The sequence below is a fragment of the Miniopterus schreibersii genome, assembly GCF_964146895.1.
Source record: "Miniopterus schreibersii genome assembly, chromosome: 8".
In the NCBI taxonomy this organism is placed as follows: domain Eukaryota; kingdom Metazoa; phylum Chordata; class Mammalia; order Chiroptera; family Miniopteridae; genus Miniopterus; species Miniopterus schreibersii.
Window position 1 is genome coordinate 48,891,039 of NC_138109.1, and position 26,570 is coordinate 48,917,608.

The 26,570-nt window shown below is 39.4% G+C and overlaps 2 protein-coding genes across 13 annotated transcripts in view; one reads left to right on the forward strand and one right to left on the reverse strand.

Moving 5' to 3' along the window:
* The window catches only part of AK5 (adenylate kinase 5), a gene marked incomplete at its 3' end in the record, with an annotated part of 166,652 nt that extends 159,433 nt beyond the window's left edge, over nt 1-7,219 (forward strand). For 2 of the 5 annotated variants that reach the window (XM_081143613.1, XM_081143615.1), the window contains exons 14-15: nt 5,865-5,946; nt 6,061-7,219. In XM_081143613.1, the coding sequence (XP_080999739.1) occupies nt 5,865-5,933 (69 nt within the window). Of the gene's footprint in view, nt 1-5,864 lie in introns of all 5 variants that reach the window. The other 3 variants (XM_081143614.1, XM_081143612.1, XM_081143616.1) reach the window with 3 other exon arrangements.
* A 4,375-nt stretch (nt 7,220-11,594) lies between these two features.
* The window catches only part of ZZZ3 (zinc finger ZZ-type containing 3), an 87,549-nt gene continuing 72,573 nt past the window's right edge, over nt 11,595-26,570 (reverse strand). For all 8 annotated transcript variants that reach the window (XM_081143606.1, XM_081143609.1, XM_081143610.1 and 5 more), the window contains 7 exons: nt 26,185-26,256; nt 25,135-25,236; nt 24,198-24,293; nt 21,642-21,794; nt 15,584-15,718; nt 13,171-13,271; nt 11,595-12,862 (listed from right to left, as the gene is read on the reverse strand). In XM_081143606.1, the coding sequence (XP_080999732.1) occupies nt 12,718-12,862; nt 13,171-13,271; nt 15,584-15,718; nt 21,642-21,794; nt 24,198-24,293; nt 25,135-25,236; nt 26,185-26,256 (804 nt within the window). In that variant the 3' untranslated portion in view covers nt 11,595-12,717. The remainder of the gene's footprint in view (nt 12,863-13,170; nt 13,272-15,583; nt 15,719-21,641; nt 21,795-24,197; nt 24,294-25,134; nt 25,237-26,184; nt 26,257-26,570) is intronic.

A 26,570-nucleotide genomic window follows, 5' to 3' on the forward strand; every position in this document is an offset into this window, starting at 1 on the left:
CAAGGGTAAGGGGATTACCCTCCATCTCTTGATGGGTGAATGGCAGGGCCACATTCAGAAGAGCATGTGGGGCGGGAGGTGCTGTTGCGGCCACCTTTGGAAACTATAATCCGCCACATCATTCAGCTCTGGTGGAGATGAAGGGGAGTCCTCCCGACCCACGGGATGTGCTGATTAATCTCATTACTGATGAGTTATCCTGAGTACTGAGGGGGCCCAGGACTGCTCACACCCAGATCTTCACTGGACGGCACCCGGGTGTGTACAGCTCCCGCTCTGCTCCCAGTGCCTGGGAAGCTTGCACCTAATGTGAGACTTCAGGGCTGAGGGGTGCTGAGCAGGGACCCCTACTGCCCTCGATGTGCTTCCTCCCAGGACGCGTCCTGCCTGCCCCTCCTGCACCACAGTGGGTTGCTTGGGCTGCAGCTCCCTCTCTCCTCAGTTCTTTTGGTAATACAGCCTTAAATTAGCTATCAAAAAAATTGTCCTGCTGTGGCATAAGGAGAATGGCTCTTGCCTTTGAAAGTCATGGCCATGTAGCAGAAAGGCAGAGTCCTGCTTTCTGGTCATTTTCTAAGTCAGGAACACATAATGGAATCGACTTCCATTGGCAATAGGTAATAATCCAAATAGTCAGAATCTCTCTGACAGTTCATCTTTTGGGTGCCCATCCTAGAGGTTTGCACTAAGTGTGCAGATAACAGAGGGGACCATTTACACAGGGGCATGACTGATCAGGTATGTTTTAGGAAGGTCACTTCGAGAAAGGATGGATTTTTCATGTCTGTGAAAAGATCAGGTCGTGAGATTTAAACTGCAGACAGATCCGGAGGAAGAGAAAGGAAGAGAGTGCCATGCGACACTAACTACACGGCTGCTTGTACTTGGGGACGTCCTGTGCACAGGGAGGCCGCGAATGTGCAGGTTATAACCCCCCTCCTGTTGTTGCTAAAGCTTGACTGACCTTCAGTCTCTCTAAAGCAAAGGCACGAATGGCCTGAGACTAAGGAAAACTATGTGGCCTGACTAAACATATAAAATGGCCCAAGAGCAGTCTTCACATAACCCAGACTTTTGAAAAATGCAGCTAACGACTGTGCCCTGCTGGTGCCCAGGAGCTGCATTTTAAGGGCATTGGCCTGGGCTGGGCCAGCGCTGCTTTCCCCTGGCAGTGAGGGATCCCCGTGGGGTGAGGCTGCGCTTTGCCAGTGGGAGATGAGAGGAAGAAGGTGGCACACGCAGTTGTTGCCAACCACTCTGGGACAGCTCAGGCTTGACCCACAAGCCCTAAGGCGCCAGTACAGAAAAGCAAGACTAAAACTCAAGCAGTGTTTTGAGCAGTGTGGGAAAATCCAGGAAAAACACAACTAGATCTGGGCAGCGTGCGAACCAGCCAACTGTTTTACAGTCTCAAATTCATAGAACGAGAGAGGAAGGGAGAGAGAGGAAGGGAGAGAGGGGAAGGGAGAGAGAAGGGAGCCAAAACGTGCAATTCCCACCGCGGGGGGTGGGACCACTCTCCTGACCTGGCAGCGGGCTCCACCACTCACAGCTCGTCCTCGGAAGTCATGTGGACACTCAGAAACTTAATCCTATTTCCTGATCATTTGCTTTTAGCTATTTGAAGAAAAATCCTTTCTGTATACCGACCAGGACATCCCTAGCTGCAGGATTTTCTATCAAGTCTCAGACCAGAAAGGGCCAGTTCTTAGAAGCAAATCCACTCACCTAGTTTTCAGCTAAATACACTGAAACCTCATACATTCTGACTTTGCTGATTCAGGACTGGAGATTTTTGAGGAAAAGCACATTGTGAGACTGACTTTTCCTGTTCATGGCAAAAAAGCGTTGCTATAGATTAATACTATAAGCATTGACCATGGAGCAAAAACTTACTGTAAGTTTTCAAGTTTTAAGCCCCCTTCACACAAAACAATATGCTAATTGCACAGCATTCTTATCTGTGCACTAAGATGTTGACACTAGCACCTGGGTAGCTGGTTTAAATTAGCTGACGTAAGCAGTGTGCATAGTTCCTATAACTTAGAAAGCACTTTAAGTAAGTTGGGGGTTTTTTTCCATTTCCTTAGAGTTACAGTTATATATGAAAGTAGAAAAGCCACATACTGTTCTCCTAAAATATTCTGCCTGTGGGAATTAGATAAGCAGGGAGAATTCACATTGAGATTCAGGAAATGTCCAGGTAACCTGCGGAGAACCGAGGAAGAAGTCTGGAGTGTAGACACAAGGCTTTGGTCCCACCCAGTTCAGCTGGGCTCTTTTGAATCATAAAAATCCATTCCATACCTTCCCCACACACACACATGCCCTTTCTGTAACTTTTTTTTAAGTTGCCTCTAGAATTTTATTCTCTGAACTGTACCTCTTGGGACTGAGGATCCCAGATAGCTTCACAGATTCCCCACTCACTCGAGTCAAAGGCTGCTTCTTCCACCTAGAAAGCCTGTTCGATTTTGTCTTTAAATCTCCTCAGGTCCTTGGGCTCCACGAGGCCCCCACCACAGCACGTGACTCTGGCCGAGTGGCAATGAGAAGCTTCTTTTCTTTCATTAAATAAATAACTCCCGTATGTAAGCCACAAAGCAAAATGAGTAGTTTGGTTTTGGATGGAAATAGAAGCGGGAAATGCTCCAGCTAAGAGCCTTCCGCCTCCTGGCCCTCAGCAAATAGTTTCGCCCTTCAGGCGCTTGTGCTTATTAGCCCTTGCTTCTGAAACCAAGGTGCCGGGTTTTTCATTTTGTTTTTTAAAATATATTTCTATTGATTTCAGAGAGAGAGAGAGAGAGAGAAACATCAATGATGAGAGAGTCACTGATCGGCTGCCTCCTGCACGCCCCCTACTGGGGATCGAGCCCGCAACCCGGGCATGTGCCCTGACGGGGAATCAAACCGTGACCTCCTGGTTCATAGGTCAACACTCAACCGCTGAGCCACGCCGGCCGGGCAAGGTGCGGGGCTTTTATAAGAATCCCACATCCTTAAATCAAGTCCAGATTGTGGGTCAGGAAATGGGCTCCACGGGGGGCGGGGGGAGCCAGCTAGCAAACAAGGGCAGCAGTGAAGTGAGGGCAGAAGTGATTTTTTTTTTTTTTAAGTAAATAAAAAGCACTTATGCTTTAGTGGAGGTAAAGTTCATGCCTTCACAGGATGACTGTGGTTACTTTCTTCAGGAAGCTCCCCTGGCAGCTGCGTAAGGGGCCTCTGTCCCCGGGCCCTGGGCTTGCATCAGAATCTGTCAATTCCTGTTCACTGCTGGTCTGTGCCCGTGAGCTGTGAGCTCCTCCAGAGCGGGCCCGTTGTGTCCTCTGCAACCAGGTTACGCCCAGCGCCTAATGCGTTGTTTACACCCGGGAAATGTTTGCTGGTGGGGAGGAACGGGCAGGCGAGGCAGAGCAATGGGCAAGGCCGCGAGGGGCTAGGCCGGTCCCCCAGACGCGCCCTCCAGCCAGGGAGACAGAGAGGCTGCAGGCGGCTGTCTTGGGTTCTCCTATAAGGATCAAGATGACACTTTTATGGGGGTAGGCAGGCAAATATTTTTAAGTTTCAATTTTAATTTTTTTCCTTATTGTGAGAAATACCACTTACAGGAATGCGTACGAGTGATATGTACAGTTTGAAGAGTAAGTGGACACCGCGTAGTCACCACAAAGGTCAAATAGAGAATTACAGGAGCTGCCCCACGTGTCCTGATCACATCTTCCTTCCTCTTCCCAAAAAGTAACCCCAATCCCACTTTTCTGATAACCATTTCCTTGCTCTTTATGATTGTACCACCTGTGTATGGGTCCCTTAGCAGTACAGCTGAGCTCTGCTTGTTTAACTTTGTATAAATTGAACCATACAGTATACATAAGCTTTGGAGACTTGTTTCTTTCCCTCGCCTTTGTCTGATTAACCCATGTTTGTTGAATGTAGCTCTAGGTGTTTTTTTTCATTACTGTAGTATTCTAGGACGATGCCACAGTTTTGTTTTTACTTAAAGATACATTTTATTTTATAAATAGAGCTAAGACTTTAAATCAATGTGTTTAGGACCTCTCTACCTGGTTTCCTCAGGCGCCTTAACCTGTCTAAAACTTCACTGCTCACCTGCTCCCCCCGAAACTTGCTGCTTCTCCTGTAGCCCCTCCCCCCTTTGGAGGACCCACCTGGTGCTCAAGCCCGAAACCAGGGGTCCCTCTGGATTCTTTCTCCTTCAGTGCCCACGGGTGTCAGGCCCCAGTTCTGTGACCGCCTCCTTCCGTTGCTCAGGCGGCCTCCTCTCCCCCCTGCCCCCTCCTTAAGGCAGGAGTTTATGCCACCACTTACCCTTCCCTTCCGCTGCCAATGGACTTCTGCAGTTTTCCCAGTTTGGGGCGAATAGCACGGTGCTTCTGTAGACATTGCTGTATCTATTTCCTGGGATATCCAAGTGTGTTTTTTTGTTTTGAGAATTCTTGCTACCACTGGAATCGGGGAAATCCCGAGTGTTGTGAAATGGAAGGAAACTATTCCTTGTTTCTCCGAGTGTGGTCAAGGATGACCCACACCAATGGCGTCTGGGGAATTTGTTAAAGATGCCGTTTAGAAGGCCCAGCCCAAACCTACCCAATGAGAACCTCTGGAGATGAAGCCTAAAGCTGCACTAAGCAAGCTCGCTACCCCCTCCTCTTTGCCCATGAGTCTTCGGTGGATCCCTAAGCCCCTACTTTCTGTGGATGTTACATGTGTGATGAGACAAACCTCAGTGGTTGCCATGGGATGAGATCTGGAGAGCGGAAGGGGCAGTGCCGCCTTCACGCCCAGGAAATCAGCTCCCTCCCTACTCCTGGGCTTGGCTCCTTGCACTCCCTGGTCTGTTGGTCTCCAAGTGGACTGTGCCCCTCACACACCAGCAGGTTGGGGTCCCAGCTTTTCCTTTGCAGCCTCCCCCTCATTTTGCTCCACAGCCCACCACCTCTGCTTTATTCCTCACTTTAACTAACTGCAAAGTCTTTCCATGACCCTTCACAATGCTTGGCCTCAACAGGGCACCTAGTTTTTGTCGCTGTTGTTTTTCAAGACTTTATTTTTCAGAGCAGTTTTAGGTTCACAGCAAAAATGAGCAGAGCTTTCATATATCCCTGTCCCCAAACACCACAACCTCCCCCACAACCTCCCCCACAAGAGCAGTACATTTGTTGCAATCAATGAGCCCACATCAACATACCACAATCACAAAAAGCCATTTCTCTCCCCACAGCCGCTGCTCTTTTAACTGTCTCCGTAGCCTTCCCTTTTCCAGAATGTCGTATAGTATGTAGCCTTTGCGGATTCTTTCCTTTAGTAATACCTTCCCATGGCTTGATAGCTCGTTTCTTTTGAGCACTAAATATTCTGTCTGGATGTTTGTCCAACTAATGCAGGACATCTTGGCTGCTTCCAAGCGTTGGTGGTTATGAACACAGCTCTTATAAACATTCATGTGCAAGCTTTTTTGCGGACATGTACTCAGCTCCTTTGGGTAAATACCAGGGGGTGCAGTTGCTGGATCGTATGGTAAGCGTGTTTAATTGTGTAAGAAACTGCCCAAATGGCTGTATATCCCTTGGCAGCGTCCCGTCAGGAAAGCATGCGCGTTCCTGCTGCTCCACATCCTCCCCAGCGTTTGGTGGCATCAGTGTTTCGGATTTTGGCCATTCTGATAGGTGTGTAGTAGGACCTCGTTTTAATTTAGGCACCTAGTGTTCGATCTGCTCGCTCCATTTTTGGTGTCTTATAAAATTTTGTACAGCAAGTTATGTAAGCAGATACATTTTTATTATTAAAAATGGTCTTATTTACAAACATTTCTTAAGACTAATTTTTTTTTTTTCCTTTTATAGATAAATGCAGAGGGGACACCAGAGGAAGTTTTTCTTCGACTTTGCACAGCTATTGACTCTATTTTCTGAAGACAAAATGCATGTACGTTAAGGAGAGTGGAGACAGAAATATTAAAAGGTTTATACCATAACAGTGTGTTTCAGGTTAAACTTTTTGTGTCCCTTTCAAATCCTGACGTTGCTGTTTGCTTCCCAGCCTGACCTGTGCGCGGCGTGTGGAAACCGTGCATGGTGTGCTTGGTGTCGCCCAGCCCCTTCCCCATTCGGACAGCTGCCTGCCCGCAGCGCGCCTTCCCGTCGCAGGCAGCCCCCAGCGCCGTCGGGCCCGGACGGCCGTGCAGCGCGTCCGTCAGCCCTCGGGACTGGCGCGAGTCTGACCGTTCAGTTCCCTTCCCGTCGAACGGGGAGTTCCTTAGCGTCCCTAACTTCCCCATCACATCTTCCTTCCTCTCCCCAAGATTCTTACGCTGTTGCCTGATGAAGGCCCTTAATATGGGGGGGGGTGGGCAGGGCATCTCCTCTGGTAACAGCCTCTCTGTTTCAAGTCTTATCTCCTAGTAGCTCAGAGCCAGAGAGACTAGGTTGACAATGCCCAGTACCGATTAGAAATCTGGTTCAATTTGAAAAACATGGCTAAGAAAAAGTGTGAAACTGTATAGCTTTTCCTATACAGCAAAACCCAGACTAGTCACCAAGAACACGTTTCTATTTGTTTTTATGAAACTGGCTACTTGGAATACTGTCATAATGGCTACGAAAACAAACTGGAGGGAATGGCCTGACATCTTATGTACCTGATGGTGCGTTTTGGCAATTGTGCATTAATACCAACGACCAAACGTAATTTAAAAGCATGAGGTTTATTATTTCGTTCACTGGACTAATGTCAGCTTACAGTTTTGATTTTAAATGATTACCTGTTTCCTTAATACTGTTGCCAAACAAGAATTACAGTAATAGTAATAAAACCATGTGAGTGGGAGAAGCATGTCAATACACAATGTTCAACAGATCCCAGTGCTACACTTGTTTCATAAGGGGCCTTCTCTGGGGGTTTGCAAACCTTATCACACCCAAATGTAAAACTGCTTCCTCACATCAAGCCAGTGACATTTGGGTTCTCTTTTGTGCTATCAGCTGCCAGAATCAGAGCTGCTTATGTATTCTACTGGAATAACTGCATCTTCCTCTAGTCGGTCTCTACAAAAAGACCACAGTTTCAGTTTGCATGATTTTTTTTCTTCTTCAATGGTTATGCAGACAAGGAATCATTTCTGGGACAAAACTGTATTTTTAAAGTCTTTGTTCTTTTCCTTGAAATGTATAATGTACAAATAAAGTAAATGGAACACAGGATAACTCGTTTTCTATTTATTTGTAACTCACATCATCCTGGAAAGCATTTTGAAGCTGTATTCCAAACAGAATTTGAAGAAACACGGTAATAGTTGAGATTTATGATATGTTCATATGGTTTCAATTTTGGCCATCGATCAGTTCTGAGCTATTACAGAGAGAACTCTCAGGATACTCATGACACATGGTAATTTTCGTTATTTCCTTTTTCTCTAGCAGTCATTCTCAAACAGAAATGTCAGTGTTTGCTAAAGAAGAAATTAAATTTCTTTGGTTACAATTACACCTCTATTAACAAAACGGGGCATGTTCCTACCACTCACACAGTTGTCAAGTACTTTATTACTACCCCAGTTGTCACACACTCGATAGGGGAGCACAAGGAGTATTTGAGCAAATTAGAAAAAGACAGTTACAGGACGAAAATTATCAGTTGTGCCAGAAAACAGAATGACTCTTTGTAAGGATTAACATTCTTTAAACACATACCACATGTTGGCAAACACAGTCCATGCCCACCACAGCTTCGGCAGCCTGGGTGAGTGAAGTGAGATAGCACGGCAGCCAACTAAGCCAACTACTTTAAAAAAGTCACCAGGGGTAAATGACTTTGCCCCTGAAGAGTATCCAGAGGTACAAATCAAGTCTTCTCTGGAGCTGCTAAAACACATTCCTTATCTGAATGGCTTGAAATGACATCACAACTTCAGTCTTAGGATTTTTAAAGCAGGAAGGGGCCTTCGAGGTCTCTGCCTCGTAGAAGAGCTTGTGTGTTCGTAGAAGACATCAGGGCATGATCCACACGCCTTTACAACGGTCTACACGCCAGGCCTCACCTGATCTGGCCCTGTTCCCTCACCCCGTCAGTTACCACTCTCCTCCTGCTCGCCTGGCTAACTCTACAACAGCCCACTTAATACTGCCTGGACAGGCCAGCTCTCCACTGGTCCTCCTGCCTGTTCCTCCACAGTGTCTGCAGGGCTGTCCCTCACTCCACTCAGGTCTCTGGTTCAAGTCTACTCGTCACTGAGGTGCTTTTCCATGACTCCATCTAAAAGGACAGAATGGTCCCCATTCTTCTACCACTTTTCTTCAAGCATTATTTTCCTTCACAGCATTTATCGCTGCCTAAAGCTACATATTTTTTATTGCTAGTCTGCATTAGACTAATAAGGTCCATAACGGCAAGGCTTTGTGTCCTCAGTGCCGCAGACGGCAGTTACTGAAAGCTAACATTTACCCTCTAAACTTTAGTTCTCTCATCTGCACAGCGGAGAGCGAGAGTGAGCAACCTCACAGAGGTGCTGGGAGGCCTAAACAGCTTAAGAATACATGCAGATCATTCACTAGTTCCCAGTGCTCAATGAAAGGTGGTTCTTTGTCAACAGTTACTTAGTTGCCTCACTTCCACAACTGGGACTAGGCCCGCTCTAGTGCCCCTTCCTTCTGTTGTGTCAGTCTGAAGCCACGACTGAGAATGAAGGTACACGCCTGACTGAGCTCCCAGAGAGAACCAGTCTTCTCAGCCACCAGGGTGATCACATCCTCCAGATAAGACAGGACACGACTCTTCAGTCCCCTCAGAGCCCTGCAAGGAGAACTGAGGCAGGCCCTCCACTGGTCCCACAGGCACGCTCAGGCACAGGGAGTGTCTCCGACCTTCCCAGAGGAAAAATGTAACTCACTAAAACATTGGTCACACTACCAAAAAATACTGAGAATCTAAGAACCAGGCCCTAGAAATAGACATGGATGGGCTCTGTCTTCATGGAGCTAAATGTGACACCACTAAAAACCCCACTTAATGAGCTGCATGAATTGGGGGGGGGGGGGGGCAGACTTTTCTGGGATCATTAAACAGAAGCATATTTTTCATCCAGGTAAGAAATAAAAACAGCCCTGGCCGGTGTGGTTCAGCTGGGTGTCATCCCATGCACCGAAAGGTCACTGGTTCAATTCCCAGTAGGGCACATGCCCAAGTTGCAGGCTCCATCCCTGGGAGGGGGTGTGCAGGAGGCAGCCGATTGATGCTCCTCTCTCACATTGATGTTTCTCTCTCTCTCTCTCTCTCTCTCTCTCCCCCTCCCTTGCTCTCTCAAATCAATAAAAAAATATATATTTTTTAAAGAAATAAAAAATACTTTACAGCCTAAAAAAGACAATGCCTCCATAAACTTGTGAAAAAGCTGCTTGTTATCTGGAGACTCCCAGTCCCAAACAGTGCACCTAGAACCATGGCCTTCCAACTCTGCTATCCACAGTAAAGAGTAGTTTATATAGCATGCCATGTTATATTTACAACTAACAAAGACATTTCACAAAATGTTTATTGTTACTACACATGATGTACTATTTTCTCTATTTCTTTTTTTTAAATGTTCCTCATACTTCAGCAAGTTGCTGTGTTCAAAAATGGACAAGGCATACTGTTAGGTTCAGTGAGAGGCGGCAAACATGCAGGGAAACAAACTCTACCTGAGGCAGGAGACGTAAGTCTTAGTCCCAACTTTGTCTAAAGCCTCAGCGCAACAGGTTTGCTGCCAAGTTGGAACATGTAAATTACATGCGTGTGTGTGTCTTTCTAATTCACCGTGTCAAACCATCTCAGTGCTTTTCCCTCACCTGCAGATAATGCTTCTCCAATCTGTGCTATAAATCTGGACAGGTGCTCAGGTGTGTAGTCTAGGAACCAGGCCACAGCAAGAAAATGGACTGAAAATCAGCCCCTGCACACCTCTACCTGCAGCACCTCAGTGAGGCCTGACACCAAGGTAAACAGGGCAGTGAGGCAGACGCTGCCTCTGGAGCAATCTGTCTAGGTTTAAGTCCAAGCACTGCCACTTCACTAACTACATGACCTTGGGGAAGTCATTTAACCTCTGTGGCTAGATTTCCTCGTATGAACACAGAATAAATGAACCTGCCTCATAGGATTGTGAGAATGAAATCCATTACTATATGCTTGCATGGCACATAGTAAGCATGACATTAGTGTTTGTTATTATGATTAGTGCACATCACACCAATCAAAAACAACTCCTCTGCCTAAACCGTGAAGCAGTGGTTTTAGGTGTCATTGAAAGTTCCTTCAGTTCTTATCAAATAACTTGAGCACATTATTTCAGAAAACACTACATCTGACCTACTGAATACTACTTAATAAGCAATGCTTTAACTAGTAGGTCTCTGTTGTCTCTTATAGTCAATACTTCTTTGTAGGAGATGGAAGGCCTATTTGCAAACGACAGCTATGCCTATTCCTGCAGTCCTTAAGTTAAAACACCACCACCACATTACCACTACTACTACTGCTCTTTAGGACCTTTTAAAGCTATGAGGACTATTTGCTCAAGCAGAAAATAATCCTCTTTGCTACTCAAAATTCTCAAAAATCTTTGCCCTTGAAAAATACATTTAAGTAGACTTATTTTGTCTGTTCTGTTTACATAACAACTGTATCGTTCATAGCCCTCTTCTAAAGCATACCTCATACTTGATGAGATTTTTTTAATGGATCTGAACGGTTCTCCAAAATTAACTGGTAGGATTTCTATACAAACACAGAAGTTACCATCCAGTGGTACTGTCTTGCTCCAAGTTGAAGATAGATCTTCTGGCATCTTCATTTAACACAATGTCAAAATGCTCAGGATTCTAATGACTCCCTTCTTCTCCCAACTAATAATTCCAGGGTGAGAAGTTAAACTCAAGTCCATTTCCTTTCTTTTCAGATACAATATATTTTATCAACATCATCACTAATCTTTAATTAATATATTATGTTAAAATTCTCATATTTCTATATTTAAAATTATATTACTTTTCTGAATTAAAAATATCCAGGGTATGTTTTTAGTACCCTACAATGTGTTAAAAGAGGACTGGTAAATAATGTTCCACTGATTTAAAATTAGAAAAAACAGGAGACTCTCAAAAGTGGGTCAGTATAATACTTAATCTTGGAATATTTATAGTCTTTTCCAATAGTCAATAAAAATATCCAGGGAACAGTGATTTTCAAACACCACCTATTTAAATTAAATACATGGGGAGGGGGGCTTATTTGCAATAAAAAGATGAGTAAAATTTTCCACCAGTTTAGTTTTCGTACCTGAACACAACTGCCTTGCTCTTTACCCACAGTATGTGTTCTCTTGTACCTAGTTTAGTGCTTCAGCACACAGAGTGAAAATAGCACCATCTCTTACAGAGCTTCTCACATTCACCTTCTTTTCCATAATACAGTCCTTACTCTTTGGAAAGGACAGATAGGTAAAGCAAGCTCTTAAAAAAATTTTTTTTTGGTTTTAACACTGGTAAAAAAAAAAAATCAAAAATCTAACCAAAGGAAGTCACAACAAGCATTCTATAATATAAACAGACAGTATCCACATAGTTTATTTCTCACAGTTCTCCTGACAAATGAACATTATTCAAGAACATACTGTATACACAGATAAGAACATACAAAATGTTTTAAATGATGCACAACAAAATCCAGCAGTATAAAAGAATGCATGTGAACCCTTGCTCACTGCGCAGACTAAATTTAATCACTTGTTTAAATAGTAATAAAAATACAATCTTTTATGGATCTTGTGCAGACTACAAAAGAGGGAAATTATTACCATATATATGATCTTTATATTAGGCAGTTTTCTTTGATGAGTTGCACCAACAACTCCAAATACAGAGGCAGAGGCTGTGTATTTTAAAGGAATTAATGTTGTGAATTAGAGACTTTACACAGTTACTACCACTGGCACTTTTCACCATAGTTTGTACACATCACATGATCATCTTATATAACATTACATTTAAAAAATATATCTGAGTGACCATTTTATAACATTCACACACCATGAGCTGGTTAAGGAAGCAATGTGGCCGCTGCCTCCTGTAGTGCTTTGTGTTGGTAATAAGGACAGTTCATTGTGGTTAAAAGAAATTAGACATCAATATGGTTAAGCAGCTCCAATTTACTAAAGGCCGTCAGGGGCCACCACTGGGACAGTGAGTTCTTTTAAAGTGTATATTCTAGAAGCAAACACCTTCATTGGTTAAAACTTTGTCTAAAGAAGTCAGTTTCTGTGCTGAAGACTATTTTCACAAAACTGAAAGCTACTGAACTGTTTTAATATAAATACTTTGTCTTCTTGTTATCGTATTTATGACCAAGTTCTTTGAAACCTTTGGAATTTACTCACTTTTCAATGTGTGCTCATTTCCATCTCACCTATTTAAGCGCCACCTAAGAGACTTTAAGGTGGTGGTGAGAGACTGACCGAGGAACCCTTTGCTCACCAGGAATGTTCAGCTGCTGACAGTGATCTAGAGCCACAACGGTGCAGAGCTGACTGGACGAGAACACTCAGGAAGCTGTCATGCTGTGAGTGTCATTCAGGGAAAGCCGAGAACCTTTCCAAACTGCACATAACTCACAATGATACCATTGCTGTGTGTTGAAGAGGCTAGTATACGATTTTCTTCTCCCATGTCATCTGTTGGCTGGAAAGTAGTTTGGGTCAAGGTAATTATAACTGGTGCCCTGGGACACACAGTAGTCTCTGTCTAAAAATGTCTCTGACCTATAAACAGGTTCTAACTGGTGATCTTCTTTGTGAATTTCTGTTTCATGTAGGCTGCAAAGAAAACACAAACACACACACACAAACACATTATTACATGGCAGTGGGTGCATTTTGGTCTAGATATTACAAAACTACCTCAGAGCTCGACCAGTTTAAATCCATTAATCTATCAAAATCTCTAATGGAAAATTACTTGAGGAATATAATGATTAAGGAAAATTTATTTATCACCTTAGAACAAGACAGTTCAATCCAATAGATGTGGTGATTTTCTAAGTAGCCTGGAAATCAAAGTCACTAGTTGCTGAGAAGCTCTTTACTTGCCAAAATTGAGGATCTACAATGTAGAAAACACTTACCAGTCTGAACAAGAGTCACAGAAATCCAAAGACATTTCTGGGGGGCAGTCCTGGCAATGCCACCGAACACCCTGGATAGGTTCTATGCCACAGTTATCACACTGTCAAACATTCAGAAAGAAGCGGCATTAAGCTATATTGTTCAAACCCTTTTTTCTGCTGGAAAACGTGCACAGACATCCTGTGCTCTCTCCCCACATGCTAGACAGTGGTCTAACATAAAAGTGAGATATAATTTCCAGCCCTAGCTAAAATCCCATCCATTTAAGATCAAGCTACAGGTGGGTAAGAGGGACATTATAAGAAATTAACTTTAATATGTTTTATTTTTGAAATTTTTAAGTAAATCACCTACAAACTTGGCCGTGTGATGAGTAATTACTCACTTGAAAGGAACCTCACACCAGTGTACATTGACTGTAATTGAGAACCACCCCCTTAACACCATAGCTGAAACTATCTAAATATGTTACAAACTATTTAAAAGACTATTGTTACCAAGTGAACACAAAATCCTCTCTGAACTTTTATTTTACTGAGTTCCTCTCCAATCCTGAAGCCTCCTCATGACCAATGACCATCATGAAGAAAAGGAAAACCTGGGTCGTCCTCAGTGTGGTGGCATGTGGAAGCCCTCAGTATGTTCTGTGCTATTTTAAAAATCAAAGTAATTCTCATTTCTAGTTTCTTTGATCATCAGGCCAACTAGAATGGCTGACAGACTGGCCAACCAGCCATAGCTGGGTCTTGCAGCAAAGTTAGGAGAAGTGAAAAGTTTCCTCTTGAAAAACCAGAGCTGTCAATTAGGAGAATCTCTGAAAGCAAAGCAGTATCACTGAAAGGTCAAGATGAGAAATAATTTAATATAGTCTTGCTAATGCCCAAGCCAGAAAACCAGAGGTATGAAAAGTTTGTTTTAAGTTTCAATATATCAGTCACAACATACATCAGTATTCTTATGTGTACCTTTACCAGCCAGTCTATAGTCCATGATCTCATTATTACCTCCTGCAATCCCATCAAGTACCATCAATTCTAATGCCTAAAGTGTTCTCAATCTGTCAGTCTGTATTTCCACAGCCACCAAGCAAATTCAGGAAGTTCTCATCTTTTGTCTAAATTACCAAAGTTGTACTCAACTATTTTACTTATTTAACTTCTCTAAATTCCTTGAGATGAAAACAGAGTAAGGGCAGAAACCGAGTCTGTCTTGTCTACTGTTGAATCTCTAGCACTTAGCCAAGTGCCTGAAACATAATGGGTATTTCAAATTTTTGTGGAATGAACAAATTTATTTCTACTAGCCTCTGGAAAAATAGCAAAGATTACTGAATCTGAAAGGGAAAAGAAATTTCTGATTCATGAACAGCAACAAGAAGAGAAATAGTTCCATGGGTTGCATGGATGAAGAATATGTCTGCCTGCCTGCCTGCCTGCCTCTGTCTCTCTGTCTCTCTTTCTCTCTCTCTCTCTCTCTCTCTCTCTCTCTCTCTCTCTCTCTCTCTCTCTCTCTCACACACACACACACACACACACAATGGAGTACTGTTCAGCCATAAAAGAGAAGAAAATCCTGCCCTAGAGGACATTATGTAAATTGAATTAAACCAGACAGTGAAAGACAAATGCTGTATGATCTCACTGATAGGTGAATCAAAAAAAGTCAGACTCAGAGAAGAGAGTAAAACAGGGCTGGGGGATAGAAACAGGAAAGGTGGGGAGATGTTGGTCAAAGGGTACAAACTTTCAATTATAAGATAAATAAGTTCTGGAGAGCTAATGTACAGTGTGGTGGTTATAGTTTGTAATAATTTGCAAGTATTGTAGTACTTAAAATTTGCTAAGACAGCCCAGCCGGGTGTGGCTCAGAGGTTGAACGTTGACCTAGGATCCAGGCGATCGGGGTTCGATTCCTGGTCAGGGCACATGCCCGGGTTGCGGGCTCGATCAATGACTCTCTCATCATTGATGTTTCTATCTATCTCTCTCCCTTCCTCTCTCTGAAATCAATAAAGATATATTTAAAAAAAAAAAAAAAAAATTTGCTAAGAGAGTATATCTTGTGTGTTCTCACTACTACCCCAAAATGGCAATTACATGAGGTGATTTTTTTATACCTTCTATATAACTTTTGTTTGTCAATTATATCTCAGCAAAGCTGGAAGGTAAAAAAGAGAAAGGGCTAAATAAAAACTTCTCATCTCACATTTTACCTCAAAGTCTAGAAACCTGTATGTTTGCCTTCTCGCTAATAACTGTGGCACACTGCTTTGTACAAATGGACAAGAGCTAAATTTACTAACTTTTACCTGTATGCTTGGAAGTTACGGCGTTTAAAGCTCCAAAAGCACCTTAAATATCTCTTATCATACTTTCAAAAATTAAATGAATAATAAGATTAAGTAGAATTTACCTTGAAGCCCACATGTTGTACAAATCCACTTTCAGCTTGCATTTGCTGAAGTTTCTGCTTCTTTAACTTTTTAAACTCTAAAAGTTCCTTATATTCAGGTAAATTCCTATACATAATAGGAATACTTTCTTCATCCTAGTGACATAACAATACACAGAACAAAAATGTTAGTCTGATCATTAAAATGAGCAAAGTATAAGAAATAGTTACACAGAATATTTTCTATCAAGATTTTTCACTTTTAAGATACTTCACAGAACATTAGTGTTGCTATTAGCAGTATTTCAGACTAATACTTTTGGAGGGCTGCTTAATGCAACAGTAATACTGAACTGTAGTACGCTACCTCATAATGCAAGTACCAGGGGCGCACGGCATGACCTCCACCTCTGTCAACCACCAATGCAAACGCACTCCAGCCCAACACATCCGTGGCTACTTGAAAGCCCCCTGATAATCTACTTCTCCCAGCAGGAAGCTCCTCTTCTTCAATCGAACAGATTTTATACTTCCTTAGGTAAATATGACATTTTCTTAACAAGCAAACCAATCTCTGCTTTGCTCTGCCTTCTTCTCTGCACTCTCAATGATCAAGGTGGTACCTTTGTCTCTTATTCAAGGGGATGAAATAAGTTACAAAGAGGTTGAGAGGTGAGTCAATGCTTCCTATTCTCCCAATTTATTTGTTCTCTGTCATCCAGAACCCATTTCTTTCCTTTGCTACCTCATGACTGATCCAATGGTTACTAATTTCCAGTGTTCCTAAAAGTATATCCAGTTCACTGACACCCCCCACCAATGTTTTATCAATTCCCAATCTTGGACCAGACAACTCTTACCCCTTTCATCCTTCCTGCTTTCCATGTTAGGTATTATTAAACTACAATATTTGCTTTACATCAAGGAAACTGGCCTTTATAGAAATTATAAAGGTCAAATAGATTTGCAGAGTCTGATGATTTGAAACGGACTTGTCTGACTCTTTAAATCCTTACATACTCAGCAGCCAAAGCCTACATAAAAGATCCTTAATTGTTCACGTCTCATATCGAATCCAACAAATTCTGTCACTACTTAACACTTTATAGTATCTCTCTCAAAATGGTCTTCTATAGTACTCACTCCCTTCTCTACCCCTACCATTACTTAAAATCTCCCAAATGGCTTCCTCATTGTCTACAGTATCAGATCCAAAGTACTTAGCTCAATAAAAGATTCTTTACAATCTTGTACTTCATCTACCCTATCTCCCACTATCTTTCATCCACTTCAAATTCTCGTCAATTAAAGATATTAACAGCTACTGCCCTCCTATGTCACCTAGTAAACCTAGTAAGACAACATAAGTAATCTAAAAAATTTGTAACACTAATAAATATGTGACCTAAATAAATAATGTAAGAAATTTTGTAACAAAATTTATTTAATTAATATATTTTAAGCAAATACAAACTCTGCTAAATTTTTAAGTTTGCATTTTAAGTCTAAGGATATTATTAACCCTTTGCGGTCGTATTAAATTTGGACATGGGTGTCATACTGATCGGAATTAAGAGCTTTCAGAGAAATTATGAACTGATACATGAATGAATAGAGTTAAGATTCGTACGGTTCCTTGCTATGGTGGCTGAGAGCAGACAAACGACTGCAAAGGGTTAAATTTGGTCAATACTAAGATTTTTTTTTTAAATATATCTTTATTGATTTCAGAGAGAGGAAAGGAGAGGGAGAGAGAGAGAGAAACATCAATGATGAGAGAGTCACCGATCGGCCGCCTAGCCCGCAACCCGGGCATGTGCCCCGACCAGGAATCGAACCTCGATCGCCTGGATCCTAGGTCGATGCTCAACTGCTGAGCTACGTCCAGCCGGGCAATACTAAGATTAATAAAAGTTAAACTGCCTCACACTCATTACTGTGGCTACTATCAAAAGACAAAAATAAAATAAAGTTAAATTGCCTCACACTCATTAAGGTGGCTACTCAAAAGACCAAAAAAAAAAAAAAATTCCAGAAAGTAACAAGTACTGGCAAGGATGTAGAGAAATTAAAACCCTTGGGCGCTACTGGTGAAAATATTACAACCACTATGGAAAACAGTATGGTGGTTCCTCCAAAATTAAACATGAATGTACCATATGATCCAGCAATTCTACTTCTGGATATATACCCAGAAGAAGTAAAAACAGGGACTTGAATAGATAGTTATACACCCATGTTCACAGCAGTATTCACAAGAGCCCAAAGGTGGAAGCAATCTAAGTGTCCACTGAGAGCTGAATGGATAAACAAAATGTGGTGTACATATACATATACACATGTAAGTGTGTGTGTGTATAAAATGGAATATTATTCAGCCTTAAAAGGGAAGGAAATTATGACGTTACAAGATAAATGAACCTTGAAGACATTATGCTAAGTGATATAAGCCAGACATAGAAGGGCAAAAACTGTATGATTCCATTTATATGAAATACCAAGAATAATCAAATTCACAGATAGAAATAGAATGGAAGTCGAGTTTCAGTTTTGCAAACTGAGTTTTGAAGCTTGCATGGTAATATGAATGTACTTTACACTACTGAACTGTACACTTAAAATTAGTAAAATAGTAAATTTTATGCTATGTGTATTTATCACAATTAAAATTAAAAATTTTTTTAAAAATTTACTCACCTATAAACAGATTTCCTAGTTATAATTATTTTAAATTTACTTAAAAGGAAAATATTATGACTAATTTCCAACGGGGCTAAAATGGTGTACATTTAAAACTAGAAGTATATACATTTTCAGTTGTCCATGATCAACTGCAGTCTGAAAATATTAAGTGAAAAAGTCTAGAAATCAGCAATTTTAAGTTTTAAATTGTGCACCGTTCTGAGTATCATGATGAAATCTCACACCATCCCAATACATCCTGCCTGGGACATAAATTACTCCTTTGTCCAGCGTATCCAAGCTGTATGTGCTACCAGCCTGTTAGCCACTTAGTAACTGTTTCGGGTATCAGACTCATAGTATTGCAGTGCTTGTGTTCAAGTAATCCTTATTTTACTTAAATAATGGCCCCAAGTCTCGAGGGTAGTGATGCTGGCAATTTGGATATGCCAAAAAGAAGCTGTACAGTACTTTCTTGAAGTAAAAAGGTGAAAATTCTCAACTTAATGAGGAAAGAAAAAAACCATATGATAAGGTTGCTAAGATCTATGCTAAGAACAAATCTTCTACTTGTGAAATTGCCCAATTTGTAAGTTAAACTTTACCACTTGTATGTACATACAAGAAAATACAGTATTTATACGGTTTGGTACTATCTCTGGTTTCAGAAGCCCATTGTGGGAAAAGGGGGTGTCTTGCAATATATCCCCTGTGGATAAGACAGGACTGCTGTTACACATTTGAACAGCTATTTTAAAGTAATCGGGATGATTTGAACTGGTGCCCACGTAAAAGTAAATAAAATCAACTAAACAAAAGTTAAACCTACTATATTATATTTTGCCATTGTTCTCAAAATGTAATTCTTTTAAATATCCTGCCACTGCTCACCTGGTTAAATTTTATTCATCCTTCAATTGTCAGTTTGACTGTCACTTCCTCAGGTCTCCCACTTAAACTCCCAATCTAAATTAAGTACCTTTTAAATAATTATGACAGCACCTATTTTTGAAGCACTTTTTAAAATTTATATTTATTGATGTGATTATACATTTATCTCTTCTCACAAGACTAAAATTTATGAGCAAAGGTCATAGGTATTTTGTTTATAGCTATTTAGTTGAACTCTAGGAGAGCCTGACACATATTAAGTGTAAATAAATATTTCTCAAATAATTAATTCTAATATTCACAAAGTACAAAATTACATACAAATGGCATATCTTAAGACACGGCAGATATTAGCTGTTTTCAAAAGACAAGTTAAAAGTATTTTTAAAGAACAGGTATTTTATAATAGTTTGATACCAAAGTATACTATCAGTATTTGATTAATCTAGAAACAGAACAAAGGAGACTTAGTTTTATTTGTTGACTTTTCATTAAAATCTTCTTTTCCAATTATTATATACAATCAGAGTATTAAGAAAGATATGTGTTAATCTCTATGTCCTTTAAGCAAGGGATGAGAATCATGTTAAATATGGAGGAAATTAATTTCAGAATAAAAAAATGAAAACTATTAACAGCAATAAAAAAAAGGAAGAGCTATAAATAGAAAGTGAAATGAAATGAATTAACCAAATTAGCACTCAGATGATGAAACAGAAAGGAATTATTCTTAGAGGATTTTAAAAAGTGTAATTTGAGTTTACTTCTGTAGTGTGATATATATCCTTAGGCAAAAAAGAACTTGGGGAAAAAAACCTGTTTTCAGTAATCATATTATTAATGGTAGTATGAGTATTATATTCAGAAACTGTTGCGAGCAGTATAAGACGAAAAAAATGATTATTATTATGTTGATATTACTGATAAATGGGACTTTCAAAATGAGAGAAAGGAGATACATATTTAAGATCAATAAGGGAAAGTAAAATTCCCATAGTCCGTAAGTTGAATTTGAAATAAAAATATGAACTTATGATGTGTTTTCTCTTTGAACAACAGCAGAACACATTTCCCAGTTCTAGCCACCCTAGAAACAGTGATCAACCAAGCAGCAAGTAACAGCAAGACTGACGCTAGGTCTGAGGCAGGAAATATACAAAATCAGCCCGGAATTTTCTTCCCATACCAGACAATAAGGAAGCTATCACAGACTACTGGAGTCTTCTCAAAAAGAATTCAAAATCCAACTTGAATAGATTATAACTACCAATGTACTAAAACACATTAAATACATTTAAGTCAACAGTTCTTAAGAATATAAAATTTTAAAAACTCATTAGTCATTTTTGGAGGATATTAGAGAATAAACTCATTATTTTAAAAACAAAATAAAGGGAAGAACCAAGTAGCAGTCTAAGTGTTCTAAAACTGTAAAGTGTTCATGTTGGTGGCTGGGACTAGATTTATTTCAAAGCATATTTTCCCCAAATTACTGAAGTAATAAATGATCACTATAATAAGCAAAGAGTAAAGGTACCCATACATATTTTTTTAAAACACAATTAGCAATGCTCCTTCTAACCTTACCCTACGCCCTTCTCCCTCAGATAAGCAGTGTGAACAGTTTTGTGTATCTTTCCACTTCCCTGCTCTCCCCCAGCAGTTATGCTGCCTTTTTCTATATGAATAATAATTAAATAGCTGATGAGGAGGGTTTACTTTATATTCTATCAAAGAAATGAAGAATATTACTATTTCATAATATCTAATGAATTAATGGATCTAGGCAACAATGGCTATGTCAAAAAAAAAACAAAAAAAACAAAGAGAGCGATGACCAGACTGATCAAAGTACACTCAAGTAGTCCTGCCCACCCTAACAAATGAACAAATCTGAGTCTGATCAATTATCTAGACCTATCCATTTACAGGGAATTCAGGGAACAGAGGAACAGGTTAAATGACACGAGGAGATGCAAACAATAAAACCTATACAGAGGTAAATTCAACAAGACAAATTACCCAGTTTTTCAACAACAAAAAATTGTGAGAGGGGTAAAAGGAGAGAGGGAAGGAGGGAGGGAAGGAGTAAATCTATTGCAATTTATGACTGGAGAAATGTGGACTGTATATTTGACTATATAAAGAATTATCTTCATAAACAATGATACTATGTAATGTCTAGGGCTTTCTCCAAAATAATTTGTGGCAAAATTGGGATGGTAAGGAAGTACAGATGAAAACAAGATTGCCATAAATTGAAATCGTTGAAGTTGTATGTGGGTACATATGGGTTTATTATGCTCTTCTGTTTTATTTATATATATTAAAAAATTAAACACATTGTAATAAAAGACCCATAAATTAGACTTGTTAATTAAAAAAAAAGAAACAGGCATTCTCCGAAGAGTAGGAATAATGAGAAAATCCTGGTGCTCTCACTCTGTATCCTACCTGTACAAGGCACAGACACAATATACATATATAGTGTAAACAGGTAACTTACTGATGCCTCCTCGATAGCAGTGCTCATGTGACTATGAAAACAAGATCGGTCATCATCTTCATCCATATACACTGGTGGTTCGTGGGAAGTCATAAAAGTGGAAGGTTTAAAGAGATGCTTATTAAGGGGGTGCTGTCGTCTACTTGTTGAAGACTAAATGAGAAAACAAATTTTTAATTGGAACAGTGAAAAATCAATAAAAGAATCAAGAAGATAAAAATATTAATGTCACTTCCTACAAGTCTATTAGAAGGACTGCATCTCTATTTTTCATCACACCTTACATGACTGCTTTTTCTATGTTATCTGGATTTTTAAAGCATAATTAGCCTTTAAAAACAAAAAACAGACATGGAGCGGGAGTACCCAAACAACAGGACCACATGCTCATTATCTAGTTTATATTTGTATCCGCAGCTCTTATCACACTCTTGGCATTCAAATGCTTAACTGAACTCATACAGTCCTCTTACAGAAATTCAGGGAAGAGGAAGTACCCTAAGCCAGATATAAAACTATCAAGTAAAAGGAAAATTTCCACGACGTGGTGAATGTCTGAAAATAATACCTAACACTGACTGACTGCTTACTCTATGTCAATCTCATTGAATCCTGACATCATTTCTATAAAGCAGTTATTACTGCCTCTTATTTAAGATGAAGAAATGGAGGCACAGGGAGGTTAAGCTGCTGCACAAGGTGTTGCAGCTAGATGGTGAAGAACCAATATTACAAATAGGCCGGTGTGATGCCAGAGCCCTCACTCTAAACCACTGTGCAGAATGCCTCTCTTCACCAGCCACAAAGAATAACCTCAGCTACATGAAGAACCATTATTTCATTTTTCAAAATCCAAAGTCTAACCACAGCAAAGAATCACTGTGTCTATGGCTGGACTAGATCTCTACAGTAAAAATGTCTATTCACTTAAAATTCTTTGCACTCAAAGGAGGGAACACATTTAGATTTCCTTAGTACTCTTTTTGTTATCACCATCTGTAGTCTTAGCTGTGAAAAAAAAAAGGGACACAACACTTAGAAGTTAATCATAAAAATTAGAGCTTTTAAGCTGAACGTTGGTTATCAAGGTTCCAACACTCCAGAGTTATAGGATGAGTTCTACATATCTAATACAGATAATGCTAATATTTAGGGAGAAACAAAATCCAGGATATTTAAAACTGACAAATTAAAATAAGATTCCAAAGCTTGGCAAAAATAAAAACAAAACTTAGAGCTTCAATAAGAAAGGATGACAGCATTAGATAATACACTTAGCTTCTCTTTATGTGAAGGAAGGCAGTGGTGGAGGAGGGGAAGTATCAGGATGATTTACTAAAGAAATGAAATTAGGCTATTATGTGCTTTGTATTTTGCAATTAAAGCAAAAAAAAAACACAACACCAACACACACAAAATGGCTACAACCTGATGCAGTGTTCTATGTAGGAAAGGGACAGCTTTTTCACTATGGACAAGCAGAGAATAATGGAAATGGCTTGAGATCAGAATCAGAGGATCAATGGTTCCCGGACTTAATAGCTATGTGAGTAGACAATTTACTCAACATATCTTAAGCCCTAGCTTTCTTGTCTATAAAAAGGTTGTATTTTATTTAACCCAATATGTTCAAAATATATTTCAACATGTAATTAATAGAACAATTATAAGCAAATATTTTTCATTGTTTTTGGTACTAAGGCTTTGGTGAGTATGTTACACTTAAAGCACATCTCAATTTGAACTAGCCACTTAAAAAAAAATTTGTTTTTAAATAAAAAATAAATAGGTTGTACAACATTACGTGGCCCTGGCCCAGAGCATTCAATCATGAGAATAACAGCTAGCTACTAGTGTTATTATCAGTAAAGTGAAGGTGATAATATTACTTAAACACCTAGAATAACAGTGAGGATTAAATGAAATATCTTAAACATTTCTATTCTTGGATTTAAGTAGCATATCTAAAGAATGGAAACTGACTGTGTTTATTAAAAAGTCAAACATACTAAAACCTGTAACATCACAAAGGTTTTTCTGATATACATTCAATCTAAAATCTTTCGAGCAACACTCATTCACATAAACTAATCTACTCCTAAGAAAATAATGAGCAATTATCATTAAAGCTCACTCAATTAAACTAAGTAGCTATAATGGAATCCTGCCCTGTGTTTATGTCCAATAGAACAAAACACTTAGAGTAAGTCGAACTTTAAAAATAAAACAACTCTGTTCTAATAAACATATAAACTTTTACATAGCAATTCTGATTCTGATGAGTTTAATCTAAGATCTATGGTTTATTTTTATCTATTTTCTTCTTACCTTTTTTGGGGTTTTTTTGTTGTTGTTTTTAAATATATCTTTATTGATTTCAGAGAGAGGAAAGGAGAGGGAGAGAGAGAGAGAGATAGAAACATCAATGATGAGAGAGTCACTGATCAGCTGCAGCCTGCAACCCGGGCATGTGCCCTGACCAGGAATCGAGCCCCAATCGCCTGGATCCTAGGTTGACGCTCAACCGCTGAGCCACGCCCGGCCGGGCCTTCTTACCTTTTTGGAGTATATATATAAGTTTGGTGTTCTGCCTGGGACTGGAATGCCAGCTTTAGTTAGTTTTATGAAATACTTCTGCACTCGGCTGGCAACCTAAAGAAACATGACAAGCCTTTTAATATAATGCCAAGACATGCAATACCTGAATGTTTTTGGGTTTTTGTACCAGTTTGAAATTTATTCATCTAAGTGTATATGCTTTCTATTAAAATTTAAGTCTCGAAAGCAGGTACAGGAGGTCCTGAAGGACTGTCAAATTAAGATTCACTGTTAAATGTTCTACAGTTATTCATTCTTCCTGACGTCATCACTATTCCTTTTCTACTGATCATTCCCATCAGCATACAAGTGTGTAATTACTGAATAGTTTTTAAAAATTAAAAATGTATATGTGTATCTAAATGAATGCTAACAATTTAAAATTTAACATAAATCTAGAAATAATCTGAAACTGCCACCAAAGACACTTACAATCAAAAAATGTTTTATTCCAAAGCAAAATAAATATTTTCAACCTGTGAATACTCATGCTTATAACATAAAAACACATCTATTAACATCGATGGGAATGTGAAGGAGAAAACTGCTAGTTTTTTAGAGAGAGAGCAGGGAATACTGAGGCCATGCCACAAATCTATTACCACAGTCTAACCAAAAAGCACATAACTGGTGCATCAGTAAGCATTCAACAGACACTAAGTCCATTACATTTTTATTTTTTAGTATTTAGTAGTGATCCAAAGTAGGATTATCTCAAGTGTTTCTAAATATTAACACAAAAATACATGATGCTAATTTTAAAACCCTATATACTGTAGCAAGCACTCTGTAGACAAAAATGATGCTGCAGATCCAGTGTCATCTGCATTATCCTTAGTAAATAAAAAAAAATATCAAAAGCATACCAACAATATGGGGCCATCTCCTCAATTACCTGTTTTGCTGTCCTATTGCCCAGTTCATCTGCTATCTTCTGCCAGCGCCGAGATTCTACTTCTTCAGGCGGGTATTTCAGGAGTAGCTGTTCAAGCTTTTTCTAAGTCAAATCCAAGACCACATTTAAGAAAGTTTAATACTGAGTTTCTAAATAAATGCATTCACATTACATTTTAAATTATAATATTCCCTCCCTAACTTTGGGGGTTAGAAATCCTCATGCAGAAAAATTTTCCCATACGCAACTTAAGAACTTCACAGAGAAAATAGGATTAGAGAATAAACCTACAGAAGACATTATAAAGATTTTATATTCATTTCAGTAAAAAGACAGCTCAAAAAATTAATCAATTAATATTTTACACATCTGGGTGATCTTCTTGCTAGACTATGTTTAGGCTCACTCTCATACTAAAATTTGACAAAAACATGTAAATTTATTTGGATTTAGACAAAAAAAGAGACTTTCCCTCCTTTGTGTGGTCCTCCATTCAAATATTTGACTTTAATATTCTGGCCTATTCCTAAATTCTCCCTTAGTCCTAAATATGCAGAATAATCTGGGTGATTGATGTAAAAATTCTTAAACTCATTACAGCTGTAGGGTTATTCCTCCTATGAGACAGAAATGTATCTCAAACCTTACCCACAGACAGTGCTAGCAGCAAGCCAAATGCAACAGAATATCCAACCTGACTTTGTCAGCTCCCCTCCACAACAAAAACAAGAAGTCACTGAGGCATAGCTTGATTTGGCCCCAAGTTTTTCTCTCCCAAACTTGCACTATAAAAACTTCATTCCATCCATTTCACTACCTTTTCCAATCTCCCTCCCAAAACTCAGGTTCCTTCTTTAAAAATCACCCCCAAACAGGATTTCATGTATTCTCAAAATCCAAAATTCAAGTGTGCAAAAAGTATATAGAAATAAAGTTAAATATTTTAAATTCATGGTGAAGAGGGATTATATACAAGAATATACACTTTATTCATAATACTCTAATCTTGACTCTTTTTTTAAATCTACACAATTTAGAAATATCTATTACCTGTTCTTCAACAGTCCACAACTGGTTAAAGGTTTCAGGTTTGGTATCATCACACAGACGCCCTCTTATCATCTGCATATAAAACAGGGCTTTTGTCAAAGAGATAGTAACAAGACTACCCTCTGATATAACCAAATAACAAACTGTGGGACTTTTTTTTATTAATTTCAAAATATTTTAGCAAATTTATTTTTAAAATGTGTACATAATTCTTTATTGTTTGCAAAATGTTTTCCCAATCCTTTACTTCATTTGGTTTTATGAAATAAAACCATGGCACTAGGTATATTACACATATACTCATTTAATCCTCACAACAACTCTACAACACAGGTAATATCAATCGTATTTTATATAAATAAGAGGAAACTGCAGCTTGGAGACCT